Source organism: Oncorhynchus clarkii, chromosome 24, assembly GCF_045791955.1.
Source record: "Oncorhynchus clarkii lewisi isolate Uvic-CL-2024 chromosome 24, UVic_Ocla_1.0, whole genome shotgun sequence".
NCBI lineage: Eukaryota > Metazoa > Chordata > Actinopteri > Salmoniformes > Salmonidae > Oncorhynchus > Oncorhynchus clarkii.
The window spans coordinates 20,316,552-20,339,058 of record NC_092170.1 but is presented as its reverse complement, the minus strand read 5'-3'; the positions used below and the strand labels follow the sequence as shown (position 1 = coordinate 20,339,058).

Below are 22,507 nucleotides of genomic sequence, written 5' to 3'. Positions count from 1 at the left end.
TTTACACCTTCTCCACTGCTGTCCCTTCGATGTGGATGGGGAGGTGCTCCCTCTGCTTTTTCCTGAAATCCACGATCAGCTCACCCACCAGTGGGTGAGATGGAGCCAGGCCCTTACTAGTCACTAAACATCCACATCTGACAGAAACCTCTGCTGACCCCACAGAACGAGAAGGGTGAGTAGAGGTCAGATACAGTATGGTGACCAGGGACACCAACTATCCAACAATGCCTCTGTAGCTAGATCCCCTATTCAAGGGCCAAGCCCATTCCCTAGATTTACTGACAGTGAACTATTGTGACCTGGGAGTCAAATGAGGTTGCCAATGTAATTATTTATACAGAGAAGAGAAGAAACACAAACAACAGCAACTGATGACAGAGGAAACTTCTCTTTATATAATCTGTAGGATCTGGATGGGGTGCGAGGGTGAGACATGCAGGAGAGAAGGGGGAGGAGAGGTGTGAGGGAGGTGAGGACGTGAGGAAAGCAATCATTTGCCGTTAATTGCTCTCATTAGCTGAAATGGGGTGAGATGGGCTGAGGTGATGAGGTGGCTTTAGTTTAGAGGACTCTGGGATGAACACAGCGTATACAGTGTTGGTTTAAGCCCAGATATGAGAGACACCTCTCCTGCTGATAGCAGTGCTGCTGATAAGACAGGGCCACTATCTCCTCCTCTCTCTCTCTGAGGGGTGGCCTTACAGGGAGGGATGAAGAAATTAGAGGGAATGAGGGAGGCGTGGCACTAGTGGAGCGATGGAGAGGGGTTTAAAAGGAAAGCGAAGGGCTGGGTCGAGGAGGAGAAGGAGAAGGGTTAAAAGGAAAGCGAAGGGCTGGGTCGAGGAGGAGGAGAGGGGTTAAAAGGAAAGCGGAGGGCTGGGTCGAGGAGGAGAAGAGGGGTTAAAAGGAAAGCGGAGGGCTGGGTCGAGGAGGAGAAGGAGAGGGGTTAAAAGGAAAGCGGAGGGCTGGGTAGAGGAGGAGGAGGAGAGGGGTTAAAAGGAAAGCGGAGGGCTGGATCGAGGAGGAGAAGGAGAGGGGTTAAAAGGAAAGCGGAGGGCTGGGTAGAGGAGGAGGAGAAGAGGGGTTAAAGGAAAGCGGAGGGCTGGGTAGAGGAGGAGGAGGAGAGGGGTTAAAAGGAAAGCGGAGGGCTGGATCGAGGAGGAGGAGGAGAGGGGTTAAAAGGAAAGCGGAGGGCTGGATCGAGGAGGAGAAGGAGAGGGGTTAAAAAGAAAGCGGAGGGCTGGGTCGAGGAGGAGGAGAGGGGTTAAAGGGAAAGCGGAGGGCTGGGTAGAGGAGAAGAAGAGGGGTTAAAGGGAAAGCGGAAGGCTGGGTCGAGGAGGAGGAAGAGAGGGGTTAAAAGGAAAGCGGAGGGCTGGGTCGAGGAGGAGAAGAAGAGGGGTTAAAAGTAAAGCGGAGGGCTGGGTAGAGGAGGAGAAGAAGAGGGGTTAAAAGGAAAGCGGAGGGCTGGGTAGAGGAGGAGAAGGAGAGGGGTTAAAAGGAAAGCGGAGGGCTGGGTCGAGGAGGAGGAGGAGAGGGGTTAAAAGGAAAGCGGAGGGCTGGGTCGAGGAGGAGAAGAGGGGTTAAAAGGAAAGCGGAGGGCTGGGTCGAGGAGGAGGAGGAGAGGGGTTAAAAGGAAAGCGGAGGGCTGGGTCGAGGAGGAGGAGAGGTGTTAAAAGGAAAGTGGAGGGCTGGGTCGAGGAGGAGAAGAAGAGGGGTTAAAAGGAAAACGGAGGGCTGGGTCGAGGAGGAGAAGAAGAGGGGTTAAAAGGAAAGCGGAGGGCTGGGTCGAGGAGGAGGAGAAGAGGGGTTAAAAGGAAAGTGGAGGGCTGGGTCGAGGAGGAGGAGAAGAGGGGTTAAAAGGAAAGTGGAGGGCTGGGTAGAGGAGGAGGAGAAGAGGGGTTAAAAGGAAAGCGGAGGGCTGGGTCGAGGAGGAGGAGGAGAGGGGTTAAAAGGAAAGCGGAGGGCTGGATCGAGGAGGAGGAGGAGAGGGGTTAAAAGGAAAGTGGAGGGCTGGGTAGAGGAGGAGGAGGAGAGGGGTTAAAAGGAAAGTGGAGGGCTGGGTCGAGGAGGAGGAGGAGAGGGGTTAAAAGGAAAGTGGAGGGCTGGGTCGAGGAGGAGGAGAAGAGGGGTTAAAAGGAAAGCGGAGGGCTGGGTCGAGGAGGAGGAGGAGAGGGGTTAAAAGGAAAGCGGAGGGCTGGGTAGAGGAGGAGGAGAAGAGGGGTTAAAAGGAAAGCGGAGGGCTGGATCGAGGAGGAGAAGGAGAGGGGTTAAAAAGAAAGCGGAGGGCTGGGTCGAGGAGGAGGAGAGGGGTTAAAGGGAAAGCGGAGGGCTGGGTAGAGGAGAAGAAGAGGGGTTAAAGGGAAAGCGGAAGGCTGGGTAGAGGAGGAGGAGGAGAGGGGTTAAAAGGAAAGCGGAGGGCTGGGTCGAGGAGGAGAAGAAGAGGGGTTAAAAGGAAAGCGGAGGGCTGGGTAGAGGAGGAGAAGAAGAGGGGTTAAAAGGAAAGCGGAGGGCTGGGTAGAGGAGGAGAAGGAGAGGGGTTAAAAGGAAAGCGGAGGGCTGGGTCGAGGAGGAGGAGGAGAGGGGTTAAAAGGAAAGCGGAGGGCTGGGTCGAGGAGGAGAAGAGGGGTTAAAAGGAAAGCGGAGGGCTGGGTCGAGGAGGAGGAGGAGAGGGGTTAAAAGGAAAGCGGAGGGCTGGGTCGAGGAGGAGGAGAGGGGTTAAAAGGAAAGTGGAGGGCTGGGTCGAGGAGGAGAAGAAGAGGGGTTAAAAGGAAAGCGGAGGGCTGGGTCGAGGAGGAGAAGAAGAGGGGTTAAAAGGAAAGCGGAGGGCTGGGTCGAGGAGGAGGAGAAGAGGGGTTAAAAGGAAAGCGGAGGGCTGGGTCGAGGAGGAGGAGAAGAGGGGTTAAAAGGAAAGTGGAGGGCTGGGTAGAGGAGGAGGAGAAGAGGGGTTAAAAGGAAAGCGGAGGGCTGGGTCGAGGAGGAGGAGGAGAGGGGTTAAAAGGAAAGCGGAGGGCTGGATCGAGGAGGAGGAGGAGAGGGGTTAAAAGGAAAGTGGAGGGCTGGGTAGAGGAGGAGGAGGAGAGGGGTTAAAAGGAAAGTGGAGGGCTGGGTCGAGGAGGAGGAGGAGAGGGGTTAAAAGGAAAGTGGAGGGCTGGGTCGAGGAGGAGGAGGAGAGGGGTTAAAAGGAAAGTGGAGGGCTGGGTAGAGGAGGAGGAGGAGAGGGGTTAAAAGGAAAGTGGGGAGCTGGGTAGAGGAGGAGAAGAAAGGGGGTTAAAAGGAAAGCGGAGGGCTGGGTCGAGGAGGAGGAGGAGAGGGGTTAAAAGGAAAGCGCAGGGCTGGGTCGAGGAGGAGAAGAAGAGGGGTTAAAATGAAAGCGGAGGGCTGGGTCGAGGAGGAGGAGGAGAGGGGTTAAAAGGAAAGCGAAGGGCTGGGTCGAGGAGGAGGAGGAGAGGGGTTAAAAGGAAAGCGGAGGGCTGGGTCGAGGAGGAGGAGGAGAGGGGTTAAAAGGAAAGCGGAGGGCTGGGTCGAGGAGGAGGAGGAGAGGGGTTAAAAGGAAAGCGAAGGGCTGGGTAGAGGAGGAGGAGGAGAGGGGTTAAAAGGAAAGCGGAGGGCTGGGTCGAGGAGGAGGAGAAGAGGGGTTAAAAGGAAAGCGGAGGGCTGGGTCGAGGAGGAGGAGGAGAGGGGTTAAAAGGAAAGCGGAGGGCTGGGTCGAGGAGGAGGAGGAGAGGGGTTAAAAGGAAAGCGGAGGGCTGGGTAGAGGAGGAGGAGAAGAGGGGTTAAAAGGAAAGCGGAGGGCTGGGTCGAGGAGGAGGAGGAGAGGGGTTAAAAGGAAAGCGGAGGGCTGGGTCGAGGAGGAGGAGGAGAGGGGTTAAAAGGAAAGCGGAGGGCTGGGTCGAGGAGGAGGAGGAGAGGGGTTAAAAGGAAAGCGAAGGGCTGGGTCGAGGAGGAGGAGGAGAGGGGTTAAAAGGAAAGCGGAGGGCTGGGTCGAGGAGGAGGAGGAGAGGGGTTAAAAGGAAAGCGGAGGGCTGGGTCGAGGAGGAGGAGAGGGGTTAAAAGGAAAGCGAAGGGCTGGGTCGAGGAGGAGGAGGAGAGGGGTTAAAAGGAAAGCGGAGGGCTGGGTCGAGGAGGAGGAGGAGAGGGGTTAAAAGGAAAGCGAAGGGCTGGGTCGAGGAGGAGAAGAAGAGGGGTTAAAAGGAAAGCGGAGGGCTGGGTCGAGGAGGAGGAGAAGAGGGGTTAAAAGGAAAGCAGAGGGCTGGGTCGAGGAGGAGGAGGAGAGGGGTTAAAAGGAAAGCGGAGGGCTGGGTAGAGGAGAAGAGGGGTTAAAAGGAAAGCGGAGGGCTGGGTCGAGGAGGAGGAGGAGAGGGGTTAAAAGGAAAGCGGAGGGCTGGGTCGAGGAGGAGGAGGAGGGGTTAAAAGGAAAGCGGAGGGCTGGGTTGAGGAGGAGGAGGAGAGGGGTTAAAAGGAAAGCGGAGGGCTGGGTCGAGGAGGAGGAGGAGAGGGGTTAAAAGGAAAGCGGAGGGCTGGGTCGAGGAGGAGGAGAAGAGGGGTTAAAAGGAAAGCGGAGGGCTGGATCGAGGAGGAGGAGGAGAGGGGTTAAAAGGAAAGCGGGGGGCTGGGTCGAGGAGAAGAAGAGGGGTTAAAAGGAAAGCGGAGGGCTGGGTCGAGGAGGAGGAGGAGAGGGGTTAAAAGGAAAGCGGAGGGCTGGGTCGAGGAGGAGGAGGAGAGGGGTTAAAAGGAAAGCGAAGGGCTGGGTCGAGGAGGAGTAGAGGGGAAAGTCAAAGCTTTCAGCCCACTGTGGTTCCTGTTTCTCAACGGTCCATAACTGTGGTATGACAGGCATGGCTTCATACGAGGACACCATGAACTACGTTTCCTGTCTGAAATCAAATACGGGCTCTGATTGATAACCATGTGGAAGCTTCCCTTCCCAAGCTCACTATCCTTTACGTCCATCAACTAACCTCATTAGTATCGAACACACACATAGGAAAGTAATCTACTTTGGATGTGGAGTGATGCAGCCATCTTCTTTTAGATAACCCTTACAGTCGTCACAGCAGAGAGAGAGAGAGGCAGAAAGGGGTGAAATGAGAAGATGAAGGAAACAACCACAGAAGTCAAAAAAGTCCTTAAACACACAGAGCTCCTCTTTCAACACTTCAAATGCATATTTTAGGTCTAAACTTAACTTTTTAAACTTTTTTTCAACCAATTTATCAATGTTGCACAAACTTGTTTTGGCACGGCGTAGGCCAAAGCTCAGTGTATACAAGACAAATGACTGAAAAGACTGATGCTGAGGCACTCCAACCCGCAGGAAGGTTTGGACTCCTGCATCAGTCTGTGTGATGGAGTATCTGTGTGATGGAGTGTCTGTGTAATGGAGTGTCTGTGTGATGGAGTGTTTGTGTGATGGAGGGTCTGTGTGATGGAGTGTCTGTGTGATGGAGTGTCTGTGTGATGGAGTGTCTGTGTGATGGAGTGTTTGTGTGATGGAGTGTCTGTGTGGTGGAGTGTTTGTGTGATGGAGTGTTTGTGTGATGGAGGGTCTGTGTGATGGAGTGTCTGTGTGATGGAGTGTCTGTGTGATGGAGTGTCTGTGTGATGGAGTGTCTGTGTGATGGAGTGTCTGTGTGATGGAGTGTCTGTGTGATGGAGTGTCTGTGTGATGGAGTGTTTGTGTGATGGAGTGTTTGTGTGATGGAGTGTTTGTGTGATGGAGTGTCTGTGTGATGGAGTGTCTGTGTGATGGAGTGTCTGTGTGATGGAGTGTCTGTGTGCAAAAGGGGTCTATGCAGACTGTAACAAGATGTAATTAACAGGAATAATGGCTGTCCCTCCTCCAACCGTGATCGAGTGAAGCGTTGATAGCCGCTCGAGCCCTGGACACAATCGTGTCTAATTTTCTGCTGAAGACCAGATATGAGCTGGCTGCGGCAGGCAGGGAATGATGATAACACTGGCTGGCTTAATGACTAGAATGGCCATGCCGGCTCAACTTCAACTTAAGCAAGGACGACGACTGCTCCCTCACTCAAGCACCTTCTAAAGCCACCAAAACTTTAACACAAAGTCAAGGGGATCCGTTTCAGGGAGAAACATCAATGTTTTTAGCTAACAACAAATAGATAGAATCTGTTTAATTTTAAAACGAGCACGAGTCAAACTTGCCACCTATTGAAAACATTAGTGAGTGGTGAGTGTTTGTATGCTGTACCTACCTCTCGATGATGTCAGCGATGACACAGGCAAACATCTGCAGTCCCTCCGGTAGCTGCAGGGCCACTGTGAACAGAGACAGACAGACAGACAGACAGTCAGAGGTAAGGTTCAGAGGACAAACACAGAACTGCAGCTTGAGTGACAACCACATTATTTAATACATCCTAGACAGTATTTTCATGTATATTGTAGCTTATGTTATTACTTTAGAGTGCTTCACTGAGACAGAAGGAAGCTGACATTTCAAGGTAATTCTCTCCCGTCCATTGCATTACTGTTGTCTTATCTTACTGAGAGATGCACAACAGGAAATGGAAGTGTATCAGCTCTGCTCTGTCTTCACACTTCCCTTTTCTCCTAGCAATCCATTAGTCACCTTTTCTCCACCTGTCTCTGTCAATGACAGCCAACAGCTTCATGAGTCACAGTCACAAACACAGTCACACACACAAATATCCCTCTCACAATGCAGACCGCTAAGAATCAGGAAACGTTGTGCTTCTTCTCATGCAGCATTAAGATATCATGGAGAAATGGATCAAATCGCTGTGAAATGGGAATCAAGCAATCACACAAAGGAAGGATTGGTCCTGCTGCTGATGTGAAGGGCTGAGAGCAGCATGTGTTTCCAGTAGGACCTTATTTGAGTGTGACACCAGCTAAGACGAATCAATGGGAAATGCTTTCATCAGGGGGTTAGCTCATTGCCAGGGTTGAGACACAAAATATCACACCTCTTTAAAATGATGCCAACAACTTTACAGAGACAAAATGCTATAAAGAAAGGCATGCTCTCTCAACATGTAGCCCAGTGCAGTTTCTCACCCAATTTCCTTCTATTGTTGAGAATGTGCAAGATGTCGGTTGTAAACATAATGATGTTTACAACCAATCAGACACAAATGTTGCTGATATAGAGATCTAGGCTATAGGACATGGAGAAACAGCTACACTTAAAGTCAGAGGAAGAGGACAAGGGGCGGGGTAATATCAGCAACTGAGAAATGGCATAAACCCTTCAGGAAAACGTACAGAAAACTGGTCACAATTAAACCCATATTTCAAACACAGACATATGCTGGTCAGTGTGACGCGCTATCTTTATTTGTCATTTTTACCGCCTTTGCTCCCAATTTAGTGATTACGATCTTGTCTCATCGCTGTAACTCCCCAGTGGGCTCAGGAGAGGCGAAGGTTGAGTCATACGTCCTCCGAAACATGACCTGCCAAACCACGCTTCTTAACACCTGGTCGCTTACCCTGGAAGCCAGCTGCACCAATGTGTCGGAGAAAACACCGTTCAACTGACGACGAGGTCAGCCTGCAGGCACCCGGCCCGCCACAAGGGATTGAACCCCAGGCTGTAGTGACGCCGCATCACTGCGATGTAGTGCCTTAGACCACTGCACCACTCGGGAGGCCCTGAATGACCTACATTTCTAACAAACATGGTTATTTTTTGTCATAAATTACAAATACTGTAGCCACAGTCAACAGGAAGGCAAAACTTACAAAACTGGGGTTATCATGTACAACATAGATTCACTCAAAACTAGGCTAGAAGGCTAGTTCATCCATCCCTGGCAAAATGCAGACAGGTGTTGCAGGTTCTGCAATGTTGGCAAATGTACAACACATCCCAGTAGGTCTAATCCTTTTAGTCTTCAATTGATATCACATTAATTTCACATTGGAACAGATCCATTTTGAATAACAAAGAGGCTTTTCCCCCTCACATCAAGCCATTGCGTCCTCCTTGCGCAAATTGGTTATCCAGAGCTGTTGTCTTGGTAACAGACTGATGTCCTTATGTTGGTGTGGTTACATATTGTGCTATGCATACTTATGTAAAGTGCTCAGCATGATTGAATATTTAGCCTTTCTTTACTCAAATGGGATTATACCATAGTGTGATATTTATGTACAAGCCGTTCGTCCACTGTCCTCTGTTTCGCAAATCCCCTTGAATTTGATGTCATTTTCAGTAATTGAAGGAACACTTTAAATTTTTCCCTGCATCAAAGGTAGTGTAACCAAGTCTGCATTTCCTGTGCATGCTGAGATCGGTGGGCTGGCTCTAGCAGACACTGGGTCTCGCGGAGGAGGCTCTGTTTAAATCAAATTTAGATACATTGGGAAGAGTGTTGACAATGTTTCACTGTCAGACTGACCCTGTCACACATCACCTTGATAAACCATGTGACTACAGTGAATGGACACTTAGACTGCAGTGTCGATAAATATTTCAGGCCTAATGTTCACATACTGCAGTGGGTTCCTACAGCAAAGATAAACAACAAAAACAGGACTGTAGACAACACTGAACAATAAAAAATGGCCTAGGAAAAGTAAAAAGGGCGCTGACAAAAAGAAAGAATGGCCCTGAAGTGTGATGGATGGAGGAGAGAGGGAAGGAGGAGAGGAGTGTGTCTTTCTGATGAAAGGTTAAGGTATCACTGTGCACCATGTAGACAGACAGAGACAGGTCATTACCTGGGAAAGGGCGAGTTTATTAACCGAGAAAGGTTTCTAAGCCTCACAACAGCCCTGGCTGACAGAAGCCAAGAGCTCTCTTTCCATCTGATCTCAGTGTACAGGCTCTGCACAAGGGTTTAGAGGTTTAGTGTGTGTGTGTGTGTGTGTGTGTGTGTGTGTGTGTGTGTGTGTGTTTACATGTGAGCTAAAATGTCATGAATGTCACAGGAGCAGTAACACAAACAAAATGTCAAGAATGCTTGTGTGTTTGTCATTCATCCTCCCACGGACACACGTACCAACATGCACATATGATAGTCTGTGATTGGTTTGAGTGTCAGCCTGTCAGAAAGGGGGATTTCTGTCTGGGAGGTGTCAACAGAGAGTGCAGCAACCAGTTTTAGTGAGTGAATGGAGAAAAAGGTCAGCTGAGGAGCTGAAAAATACAAGTTCACTTCCAAGTCGCCAATCCTGTCTAGCCGGGCCCCAGCACTGAGATGTGTACTGTTTCAGATTTCACTTCTGTCTAGTATTAGCATTCTATAACAGTGTGGAAGGTGCTCAGGGGGCTTGTGTTCAGTTCAGTCTGTACTTCTTCAGCGTAATCGTCAGTTACACTATACTGTGGGGCACATTTCATCTGCACTCAGATTTGTGCTGCTGCAGAAAATAAAAGTTGCCTCAACCTCTGTCTGCAATTAGTGGCTGGCTGCTCTAATAGGACTTCTCCCAGACTCCAAAAAACATCTGTAGACTTGTGTAGATGTAACATAAAGAATTCAGAGGTGTTAAAGGAGAAGACCAGAGGGAAATCATACGCGTCTCTGACTGCTACTGCTAAACTTTTGGATTATTTGCGATGCTGCTCTGTCTCCTCTGAGAGAAACAGTTCTCTGGGTTTGTTTCGCAGCCCTGAGGGAAACATGTTCATGGTTCCTCCAGACACACAAGGTTGTTTTGTCTCCCTGTTCACTTTGCCCTGCCTCTGTTTTCTGCCTTCCACTTTCACAGGTACAATTCAGTATGCAAGGCTGAACAACTATCGTGAGAAAGAGACCATTGCAGGCACGGACAACTCAGCACACAGGGAAAACAAGATTTTAAAAAAATACAAGGACAACATAGAGAGGAATTGAGGTATGATAAAGTATGTGACCAGTTAAGCTATGGGTGTAGTATTTTTATTTTTTTTGTGTTTTTTTATTTTATTTTACCCCTTTTTCTCCTCAATTTCGTGGTATCCAATTGTTTACTAGCTACTATCTTGTCTCATCGCTACAACTCCCGTACGGGCTTGCGAGAGACGAAGGTTGAAAGTCATGCGTCCTCCGATACACAACCCAACCAAGCCGCACTGCTTCTTAACACAGCGCCATCCAACCCGGAAGCCAGCCACATCAATGTGTTGGAGGAAACACCGTGCACCTGGCCACCTTGGTTAGCGCGCACTGCGCCCGGCCCGCCACAGGAGTCGCTGGTGCGCGATGAGACAAGGATATCCCTACCGGCCAAACCCTCCCTAACCCGGCCACACAGTCATGGGTGAACAGGGAGTACAGGAGGGGGCTGGGAAAGCACCCTTGAGGTGCCCCAGTGTTGAGGATCAGCGGGGCGGAGATGTTGTTTCCTACCTTCACCACCTGGGGGCGTCCCGTCAGAAAGTCCAGGACCCAGTTGCACAGGGAGGGGGCGAGACCCAGGGTCTCGAGCTTAATGACAAGTTTGGAGGGTACTATGGTGTTAAATGCTGAGCTTTAATCGATGAACAGCAATCTTACATAGTTATTCCTCTTGTCCAGTTGGGTTAGGGCAATGGGATTGCGATTGCGTCGTCTGTGGACTAGAGGTCGACCGATCAGGATTTTTTTCAACACCGATACCGATACTTGGAGGACCAAAAAAAGCCGATACCGATTAATCGGCCAATTTTTATTTATTTATTTGTAATAATGACAATTACAACAATACTGAATGAACACTTATTTTAACTTAATATAATACATCAATAAAAATCCATTTAGCCTCAAATAAATAATGAAACGTTCAATTTGGTTTAAATAATGCAAAAACAAAGTGTTGGAGAAGTAAAAGTGCAATATGTGCCATGTAATGGTTCCTTTTAACATGAGACTTCAATATTCCAAGGTAAGAGGGTTTAGGTTGTAGTTAATATAGTATTTATAGAACTATTTCTCTCTATACCATTTGTATTTCATTAACCTTTGACTATTGGATGTTCTTATAGGCACTTTAGTATTGCCAGTGTAAAGGTTTTGCTTCCGTCCCTCTCCTCGCCCCTACCTGGGCTCGAACCAGGAACACATAGACAACAGCCACACTCGAAGCAGCGTTACCCATCGCTCCACAAAAGCCACGGCCCTTGCAGAGCAAGGGGAATAACTACTCCAAGTCTCAGAGCGAGTGACGTTTGAAACGCTATTAGCGCACACCCCGCTAACTAGCTAGCCATTTCACATCAGTTACACCAGTCATTAGTCATTAGGCTGATAGGCTTGAAGTCATAAACAGAGCTGTGCTTGCGAAGAGCTGCTGGCAAAACGCACGAAAGTGCTGTTTGAATGAATGCTTACGAGCCCGCTGCTGCCTACCATCGCTCAGTCAGACTGCTCTATCAAATCATAGACTTAAAGATAACATGATAACACACAGAAATACGAGCCTTAGGTCATTAATATGGTCAAATCCGGAAACTATCATTTCGAAAACAAAATGTTTATTATTTCAGTGAAATACGGAACCGTTTCGTATTTTTCTAACGGGTGCAACGATTGTACTTTTTTCCGCAAATGTGCTTTTGTTAAATCAACTCCCAGCGTTGCATCGATTATATGCAACGCAGGACACGCTAGATAAACTAGTAATATCATCAACCATGTGTAGATAACTAGTGATTATGATTGATTGATTGTTTTTTGTAAGATAAGTTTAATGCTAGCTAGCAACTTACCTTGGCTTCTACTGCATTCGCGTAACAGGCAGGCTCCTCGTGAGGCAGGTGGTTAGAGCGTTGGACTAGTTAACCGTAAGGTTGCAAGATTGAATCCCAAAGCTGACGAGGTGAAAATCTGTCGTTCTGCCTCTGAACAAGGCAGTTAACCCACCGTTATGCCAGAAATAATACATAAAAAAAACAAAATACTGGATAGTTTCCTAAGAACGCAAAGCGAGGCGACTATCTCTATCGGCACCATTACTTTTTACCATGAAAAGTCTGAAATTATCACAATTGTTACGACGTGCCCTTTTTGGGTGAGGATCACAGCCCTCTCTCTCCCTCTCCCACCAAAGGTTTATGACGGTCATAAATAGCTAAAACTCTTTACCCCACTCGGCCAAAAAGAAGGCTGAGAATCCTTTTGTTACCACAGAGAAAGACTTTGCAGTACGGTAACGTCAAAAGGTTGAATAATTGAACAGTATTTCTGTATTCCAAGCAGATGGAGTGGTCTGTGGACACTTAAGGAACAGTCATGTCGAGTATGTTTCATTTGGTGACATCATGAAGGACAGGAGACACATTGCTGTTTCTTTGTTTGTATATACTTCTCAATTATGGGGTTTGCACCTGAATGTTGTATACAATTAATGATTAAGTATAAGACTACTTTTGAAAATATGAAATGATAGCTTTCTAAATGAGAGGATGGCTTTTCATATGAAGTTTTAACAAGTCAGTGACCCCCCCGTGAGCACAGATATTTACACCGGCGTAATGGAACGCCCCCTTTTCTATTAAAAGTATAAAACACACTTCCGACAAAATTTACATTAGACCAAAACATACCAGATGATGCTGGTGTGTGAAGTGGTTTAAACTAGAACTCTACAAAAGTGCAAGACCAGAGAATGTGGAGATCATCAACACGCTGAAATGGTGAAGAAATCTACAAACTAAAGACCAATTATTCAGGCTGCGTCTGTTTAAATACTTTAGTCTGTTAAACGCATCTGATCTAAGAACATTTCCAAATGGTACTCTGACGTATCCATTATAACAACCTACAACCACGAAAAACCTTGGGACTTCTGGGGAACGCAACTAGAATCTCTCTGATGAACTATTATCCAGCAGACATTCCTGCTCTTGAGCCCCCTTTGCTTTGTCTACCAAGCCATCATATCGGTTTCGTCCACTAGGGACTTTTCCTTGTGTCATGTTAGTGTGTGTTTATGTAATTCTGTGATTGATTAGTTAGTTAGTAAATAAATAATTAAGCCAATTTGTATATCACTGATTCATGATCGATGTTAGGGTTCGCGCAGATCTCCAAGGTTTTGCGACATTCAGGAATGAGATTAATGAGGTAATTAATAGAAGACGGTAATCAGTAAGATAATAAGTTATATTTGGAAAATTTCAACTCTATAAACAACATTTTTCCGTGGTGCGCCGACTTCCTAGCTAATTACTATTCCGTGATTAGTTTAATTGCGTAATAATTACACATAGAGAATTGATTTGATAATATACAGTGTTCACATTTAATGACAGCAAACGCTACGACACAATCAAATCTGAAATTCTGACGTTTCTAAGGGGCTATGGTAACTCTCCAGAACCAAATGTATGCTCACTTAGCTGTTGCTTCTGTTTACACTCAACAATTGAGGCTGGGCAGTAAAAACAATGGTGTTTGCTTGCTTCATTTCATTCCATTCCAACAGGAAGTGAAATGACCAAAACAAAGACGCCAATTCAACTGAGGATGAGTGAGAGAGGCTGAGTGGAAGGGGTTCAAAGCCCAGGCAGAAACAGATGGAGGGAGAGAGAGAGGGGTAGAGTGCAGAGTCGATAAGGTGATCTTTTGATTTTGCGAGCCCAGAGAGAGAAGAAACTCTCTAATGAAACCAATACAGAACAGAGACATGGGCAGTATCCTTAAAGCCACCCTATCCCAAATAGTACCTAAAGAGCTCTGGTCAAAAGTAGTACAATGTATAGGGAATAGGGCTATTTTCTTCACCATTCCCTCTTGCCCCCTCCATTCTAGCTCTCTATGTGTGATTGTTAGATGAGAGTATCAGTGTCATCAATGTCACCTGTATGGGTTAGTGCAGAGCAAGGGGAACAACCACTACAAGTCTCAGAGCGAGTGACGTTTGAAACGCTATTAGCGTGCACCCCGCTAACTAGCTAGCCATTTCACATCGGTTACACCAGCCTCATCTCGGGAGTTGATAGGCTTGAAGTCATAAACCGAGCAATGCTTGACGCACAACAAAGAACTCTTGGCAAAACGCACGAAAGTGCTGTTTGAATGAATGCTTACGAGCCTGCTGCTGCCTATCACCGCTCAGTCAGATACTTGTATGCTCAGTCAGATTATATGCAACGCAGGACACGCTAGATAAACTAGTAATATCATCAACCATGTGTAGTTAACTAGTGATTATGATTGATTGATTGATTGTTTTTTATTACATACGTTTAATGCTAGCTAGCAACTTACCTTGGCTTACTGTATTCGCGTAACAGGCAGTCTCCTTGTGGAGTGCAACGAGAGGCAGGTGATTATAACGTTGGACTAGTTAACTGTAAGGTTGCAAGATTGGATCCCACGAGCTGACAAGGTGAAAATCTCATCACCATCACAACCTAATGACCCCTCAGCCCTCATCACCACCACAACCCAATAACCTCTCAACCCTCACATCACCATCACAACCCAATAACACCTCATCACCATCACAACCCAATAACACCTCATCACCATCACAACCAATAACACATCATCACAACATAATTACACCTCAACCAATAACACCTCATCATCACAACCAATAACACCTCATCACCATCACAACCCAACTACACCTCAACCAATAACACCTCACCCCTCTCATCACCATCACAACCCAATAACCCCTCTCATCACCATCACAACCTAATAACCCCTCTCACCACCATCACAACCTAATAATCCCTCTCATCACCATCACAACCTAATAACCCCTCTCATCACCATCACAACCTAATAACCCCTCTCATCACCATCACCATCACAACCCTATAACACTTCACAGGGGTCTGTCCTGGGGCCCACCCCTGGGTGCACTTTTAGGTTTTTGCCTGAACACTACACAGCTGATTCAAATAATCAAAGCTTGATGATAAGTTTGTTATTTCAATCAGCTGTGTAGTGCTCAGGCAAAAACCTAAAAGTGAACCCAGGGGGGCCTCAGGACCGTGTTTGGGAAACGCTGCTCTAGCAGACTCCAACTTGTGAATGTCCTAAGGTTCATAGTTTAGTTTGACATCCTCTAGCTGTGAGACAACTGCTGACAATAACGTTGATAGGCAGTATTTGAACATGGTACTCCTATGTTATATAGTAAGAGCTAGGCCTTCTTGGTAAATACCACAACAACACAAGTTACCAGAACAATAACCTTCGAGAAACATACCATTACCTTTTTTTTATTTTATTGGATCTCTCATTCACTAATGGTGTCTGATATAGATAGACATTAAAACTGCATGATAAAGCATATTCAAGTATTCAGATAACAAGTTAACGTTCTATATAGCAACACTAGCTATTCTGAGGTTCTCCAGGTTTAAGGTTATCCTTAGCCAGGAACTGATAGACACACCTTATTAGACTTTTCCAGTAAGGAGTCCACCTGTGGTAAATACTTTATCCAAGCCCTATAGATAGTAGAAAAGTAATGAATAGGCCTATTCTGAGCTTACCTCTCTTAGACGTGGCCTGTCTCACCCGCCAGACTGTCTTGTGGATCTCAAAGTTGTAATTTGAAGGCAAAGCACGGATAGCCTCCTGTAACTCTGGGTCTTGCAGGATTTCATCAGGAATTTGATTGGCCACCCGCCGTGGTCCTCGTACTTGGGGAAGAATCAAATAATTTTACTGTAGGAGATAGTTGACAAACACAGATAAGACAGGAGGCTTCAGATCAAATACGGTGTAGGGGGCAGAGTCTCATATGATTATTGGTAATAATTTACATTAAGTTACTCTTCTGAGTTGTTACATATTGTTTTGGTAAGTGCTTTGAAATTCCACAGTCCCTATTCCTGTACAGGCCTAGTTATAAAAACCACAACTCCATAAACAATTATAATCCAGTCATAACAAAACGTTAATACAATGCGATTGTAGTTTATTACAGCATAAATAGGTGCAACCTACTGGTCTCCCATGTTTTCTAAGCAGATGACGAAAGTTAGACCCAGGAGCTTAAAAATATTTAAAAACGTGTTCTATAATTTTCATATATTTCGTTCTTGTAGATAAGTATCAAGTAAGTTAGCTAGCTAATCATACTTTCAAACCATTTGAGTCAGTTTTCCTTGTTATTAGCATTAGCTGGTCGCTAGCTTTATCTGCGTCATAATTCTTTATTCATGGTGGCAATTTATTACACTGTTTTTTCAAGCATACACCACGTTCTTGGTTATTTCTCGTGTGATAGCATTTTTATAACGGAGACTCATATTTACCGGTTGGTTTTTTAGCTGGTACGACTTGCGTTTCGACCGTGGGCGCCGCCATATTTCCGGTGCATGTGGGAACCAGAAAGGCAGCAGTAATCTAATGCAGAAGCCATCGTTGCAGGCGGAACAATCGATGTGAGATAATCGAGTTGCTTGTCGCTGTCTGTGGATCTGAATTTCTATTGACACGAAATCATAGAAAATGTCGCATTTGTTCAGAACGGAATAGAAAATATATGCTTTTTTATTTCATTGACAGTAAGCTTCATTTTTAGTAACATTATCAAATCAAATTTAGTAGGCCTACTGTTCTCTTCTCTTGCCCCATCACAAGTTACAGACGTATGATCTTAATTTGAGCCAGTGTACTGCAGCAGGAAAATAATCTTGCAGCAACAGGAAATGTGAATTATTATGTGGATAATAATTCATGGACATTTGTGTATGGGTTGATTCATTTGTAGTTCCAGCAAATCGAGACTGAAATTTCAAAGTGGAAATTACAAACTTCAGACGCTCATTTAAAACTAAAACACACTACAAGAATTGAGATAGCTAAAGTGAAAATGACTGCCTTATTTAGCAACAACATTTCTGATGTTCCCTGCTGCTTATTTCTTTCTTACAGTATGTAGAATAGGCCTATAGCAAGCTACCTTTCATGAAAGAAAATGTTTAAGACGATGGTGTCTGCTATTGAAGTCTTCCATGAATTATGTTGCACAGTTGTAATTGTAAGTAGGGTCACAACCCACTGGGCACAGACGTCAATTCAACGTCGATTCCACCTTGGTTCAATGTCATTTCTTTGAACAATGTTCATTCAACCAGTGTGTGGCCAGTGGAAAGGCTCATGATCATGGAAACAGTGTTATCTTCTATCTGCAACCATTGTTATGAGTTCTCTTACCATTTCAACCGTAATCATTGAGACTAATTGGCTGTGAAAGTTTCTCCTCCTGGGAAAACTACAGTCAAAGTCACACTATGGTACAGGGCACCAGCAGCACAGTAACAGGCCTCCAGCCTCCAAGATCTATCAGCTGGTACCAAAGGATCATTCTAATTGTACAGTGCCTTCGGAAAGTATTCAGACCCCTTGACTTTTTCCACATCTTGTTACGTTACAGCGTTATTCTAAAATGGATCAAATAAAGCAAAAACAGGTTTTTAGACATTTTTGCAAATGTATTAAAAATAAAAAACAGAAATACCTTATTTACATTAGCATTCAGACCCATTGCTATGAGACTCGAAATTGAGCTCAGGTACATCCTGTTTCCATTGATCACCCTTGATTGGAGTCCACCTGTGGTAAAATCGATTGATTGGACATGATTTGGAAAGGCACACACCTGTCAAGCAAGAACCAAGCCACGAGGTCAAAGGAATTATCCGTAAAGCTCCGATAAAGGATTGCGTCGAGGCACAGATCTGGGGAAGGGTACCAAAAATGTTTGCAGCATTGAAGGTCCCCAAGAACACAGTGGCCATCATTCTTAAATGGAAGAAGTTTGGAACCAACAGGACTCTTCATTAAGCTGGCCTCCCGGCCAAACTGAGCAATCGGGGGAGAAGAGCCTTGGTCAAGGAGATGACCAAGAACCCGATGGTCACTTTTTACCAAAAGGCACCTAAAAGATTCTCAGACCATGAGAAACAAGATTCTCTGGTCTGATTAAACCAAGATTGAATATCTTGGCCTGAATGCCAAGCATCATGTCTGGAGGACACCATCCCTACAGTGAAGCATGGTGGTGGCAGTGTCATGCTGTGGGGATGTTTTTCAGTGGCAGGGACTAGGAGACTAGTCAGGATCAAGGGAAAGATGAACGGCGCAAAGTACAGACAGATCCTTGATGAAAACCTTGATCCCCATCAATTCATCATGTTTTCACCAATCAGTCCCTATCTGATTTAGGACTAGTGTGCTCTGGCCCAATTGGATGGCAGATAAACAACCATCACCATTAAAGGGTAAGTATTTCTACACTGTGTTTTTACCAAAACATAAAAACATAAGCTACACATTTTTCACTGAGAGAGAGAGAGAGAGAGAGAGAGAGAGAGAGAGAGAGCGAGAGAGAGAGAAATGGCCAAGGAATTGGCACACTAGTCCTCAGATCCTCAAAAGGTTCTACAGCTGCACCATCGAGAGCATCCTGACCGGTTGCATCACTGCCTGGCATGGCACCTGTTTGGCCTCCAACCACAAGGCACTTCAGAGAGTAGTGCGAACGGCCCAGTACATCACTAGGGCCAAGTTTCCTGCCATCCAGGACCTCTATACAAGGCGGTATCAGAGGAAGACCCTAAAAATGATCAAAGACTCCAGCCAACCTAGTTATAAACTGTTCTCTCTGCTACTGCACTGCAAGCGGCACCGGAGTGCAGTTCGGGGCAGGGCTCAGTGTGGGTGGAGTCAAATGTTTGATCCCGCCCACCAGTTTATTTTGTCGTGGTTGATGTAGGCGGAGTCAAATGTTTGACCCCGCCCACTCTTGACCCCACCCATCTTGTTTTTGTCAGGTTTGACAGTCACACACTGAATACAAACACACAAGTTTGTGTAAGGCACACGTTCAATACAAACGTATTTCATTTTTGAAGATCGTAAGAAATATTATATAAAGTGGTATCAGCACATGTGTTGTAACACTTTTTACTTCATGCTATATTTGAGACAAGCTACTGATATTGTTGCAGTGAACAACAGACTTGTTATGTATGTCAGGTACTGTTCAAATTGTGTTGATAAATGTTATAACTTTGTAATTACATTATTTCATTGAGTATACACAGTTACTACCCATCCTGATTTATAATGTTATTTACTTTCCTCATGAGAATGGAGACAGACTATACCATGTAGACACACTGACAAGCTGAATGTGCTTTGTACATTAAGTTATACCAGCTCCAGTGAAGAGATCAGAGACTTGAGTGACTTCTACGTCAACTTTACTAAACATAACACAATTAACAATTGAAACAATTAACACAGCAGACAAAATAAGATTTGACCACTTCACTCCTGCTCCTCAAAAGAGACAAAGACAGTCATTTTCTTGTTGTCAACTGCCTCCACATAAAAAAACTCATAATCTCTCTGTAACATGAATGGTTCCTTGAGGAGAACATTTGTCTCTTCATCCAGGCCATCATACAACTGTAGTTCTTTAAGGGTTGTAAGGCGATCTTCCCCGTCCATCCCAATTACACTAGGGAGGGGAACAGTGCCTTTAAATGTTTGGAGTTCACATCACCTTGCTGCCACTAGGGTGTCGCTTAGAAGAACATCTGCTTCCTTGAAGAAAAAGGAAGAATAAATATTAAGAGTAGTGCCTCATTGGGTGATCAAGACCCTTGAGTGCCATGGCAGGATCTAGAAAGAAAATCTCACTAGCTTGTGGCCTCAGTATCTGTTAAATGTGTTCAAATACAAACAGACACATTTTGACATACAACTTTCAAACCTATAACATTAAAGTTGTAGGGTGTGTACTGAAAAAGCATTGTAATTCTAGCAAAGAATAAGATCGGAAACGAGCAACTTCATTTTACAGTAAACAAACAATAACAACGGAAAAACGACATTTACTTACACATATTGTCCAATATTTTTTATCCATGTAGGTTAGTTTCGTTTAAGATTCGCTTTCGTTGACGTTGCTACCTTCGACGTGAACCTCAATTTGGGTGACCTTGAAGGAGAAGGGAAGGGTTAAACGCGTTTGACTCCGCCCACATTGATCCCGACCCCTAACTGGGGCTTCTCGGCTATTTGCATTGTCCCCCCCCCCCCTCTTTTACACCGTTGCTACTATCTGTTTTTATCATGTATTTTTAGTCACTTTAATAACTCTACCTACATGTGCATATTACCTCAACTAACCGGTGGACCCGCACATTGACTCTGTACCGGTACCCCCTGTATATAGTCTCGTTATTGTTATTTTACTGCTGCTCTTTAATTACTTGTTACTTTTATTTCTTAGTCTTATCCGTATTTTTTTTAAACTGCGTTGTTATTTAGGGGCTCGTAAGTAAGCATTTCACTGTAAGGTCTACACTTGTTGTATGTGTGTGACTAATACAATTTGATTTGATTTGACTAGTGATCATTGTCATGTGTCAATCATGCATGTAACGGTACCAAACACATTTCTAAACCAAATTCCAGCATCCCCCAGAGCCTGAAAAAAATAAAGATCTTGATGATAAGGCTAACATGCGAAGAAAACAAGATATTACATTGAGTTACATAAGTTATTGTCTTTTATTTGGCACTTTTAATTTGTGTGAATAATACTGCCCTCTATACACGGAATTGGAATGTAGGTGATAATAAGATAATTGTACAATTTTCCTTCAAGTGGAGGGCTGAACATTCCGACTTTGCCAGCAAACACCGGAGAAAACGGAGCAAGCCTACTCAGAGACGGACGGAGAGGGTGCAATGATGAGACAGAGCGGACCCACTGCGCTACTTTCTTTATTCTACCTTAAGGGCAGGATGGCGAAAGTCTACATTCGCTGAGGAAGTGGCGTAAATTGAAAGGTCTTCACAGATAAGACCGGAGAAAGGCAGGAATTTTACTGCTGCTCCCAAACACTACGGGAAAGCGCGGGAATATATTATTGGATTATTTATACGGATCGAAACGCATCAAAATCCACGTTTTTAATGAAGATTTGAGGACCCAGCGCCTTATCCGACTTCAGAGACGAAATTTGAATCTAAATAACTTATTGTGATAAGGAAAGAGTTGAACGAATATGATATGATCCATCCGACTTCGTTCGAGAAGGAATTTAGATTGCACTTTAAAAATTATTAACTCTCTATTTGGAGATAGGCTGTGAGCACAGTCCTTTTGCCCCAAAAATTGTAATAGCTGTTTTGCATTCATTTGAAGTGAGTGTAAAAATGATTGTTATCAACGATTGAAACGAGCTCTACGGTACCTCTCACAAGCCGAACAGTAGGGTGTTTTGCTTTTAAAATGATATTTTCAATGCATTTGTTCGCAATGCGTAACGTTACTCTTGCGTGTTTTCCAAATCCTGCTTGAAAAGGTCTGTCCCATAGACTAGCCTACTCAACGGGATGAGAGGAGACTAACGTTCGTTGACTATTTTATACATCACAACTGAATGTGTTGGCTGGACGGCAACCGCGACAAGAGGAGCTACATTAGACGCATCATAAAACAAAGAAACATTTAAAACTTTTATTTTGATAACTTCGAAAATAGAGAGCGCACGTTTAGTCTGGAATACAAGAATAGATGATTCTCAAAAGACAGAGGACGACATAAATCTTCCACCATGTTCAAAGGTGGTAAGTGTGCTTTAACTTTTTATCATCGTCAGTCCGACTGAGTTATTATTATGCCAAATCACCCTGTGGTTGTTCAGTATTTTCCTTCAATGAATAGTGCGCAAATGCTTAGTTGACTACAAGGTGTTATGTTATCATGTCTGCTGCTATGGGTGATGAAACATATGTTATGATGATACAGTACACCAGCACGATAGGCTAATGATTATTGCAGGTAATGGGCGAGAACGTGGCAGTTTCTTGCGACGATGAAAAGGTTTCCAGATTTGCACAACATTAAGCCCTGTGTGCGCGAGCCTGGCGGAATGAAATATTCAGACATAGGCCTACCACGAATACTATATTTGATATTAACGGCTGATGCCGCAGTGCAGTTTATGAGTTGTGTCCAGTCTCTGTCTCTCGGATAAGCATTATGTGCGTTGTGATTATAGCATTCTTGGGCATTGATCTAGGGCTGGCTAGGTGATATGGACAAGACAGGCGCGGCATAATGCTTTATGAAGGATATATTTGGGTGGTCAGTAACCAGAATAAAATATTTTCCTTTTAAATTGACAGTTGCTCCTGACTTTATATAGAATTCAAACATTGATTTATGCTGACAATGTCACGACCTGAACCACTCCTGACCACACATGAACATACATTAACCCCGTCTATCCCCATGTCATTCCACACGCACACGCACACACGATTGCCATGTTCTCATTGAATTTGTTGCGGAAGAGAACAGTCATATTATTTAACCCTGAGTAGAAATGGTCAAAGAATTCTTAATGCCTTAGTAATACCATTGTAATTGGTCTGCTGGTTTTGATGCGATCTTTCTGATATTTTGCTCGCTTGATTATTTGACTCCTTTGATTGTTTCAATATGAAGATTATATAATTGAAGACAAACAATTTCTAAAATCCTTCATCATTTTACTTCTGACAAAATGGTTCCCCTCATTTCGCCCAGCATCAATAGAAGGCCACTGTTTGGC

The 22,507-nt window shown here is 45.1% G+C and overlaps 1 protein-coding gene across 3 annotated transcripts in view; it reads right to left on the bottom strand.

Moving 5' to 3' along the window:
* LOC139382859 (2-(3-amino-3-carboxypropyl)histidine synthase subunit 1-like) overlaps positions 1-16,267 on the bottom strand; it is a 109,330-nt gene extending 93,063 nt beyond the window's left edge. Inside the window, exons 1-3 of one of the 3 annotated variants that reach the window (XM_071127098.1) lie at positions 16,181-16,267; positions 15,413-15,562; positions 6,222-6,285 (exon numbers count right to left, since the gene is read on the bottom strand). In XM_071127098.1, coding sequence (XP_070983199.1) covers positions 6,222-6,285; positions 15,413-15,562; positions 16,181-16,232 — 266 coding nt within the window. In that variant the 5' untranslated portion in view covers positions 16,233-16,267. Of the gene's footprint in view, positions 1-6,221; positions 6,286-15,412; positions 15,588-16,180 lie in introns of all 3 variants that reach the window. The other 2 variants (XM_071127099.1, XM_071127100.1) reach the window with 2 other exon arrangements.
* Between the last annotated feature and the right edge of the window lie 6,240 nt (positions 16,268-22,507).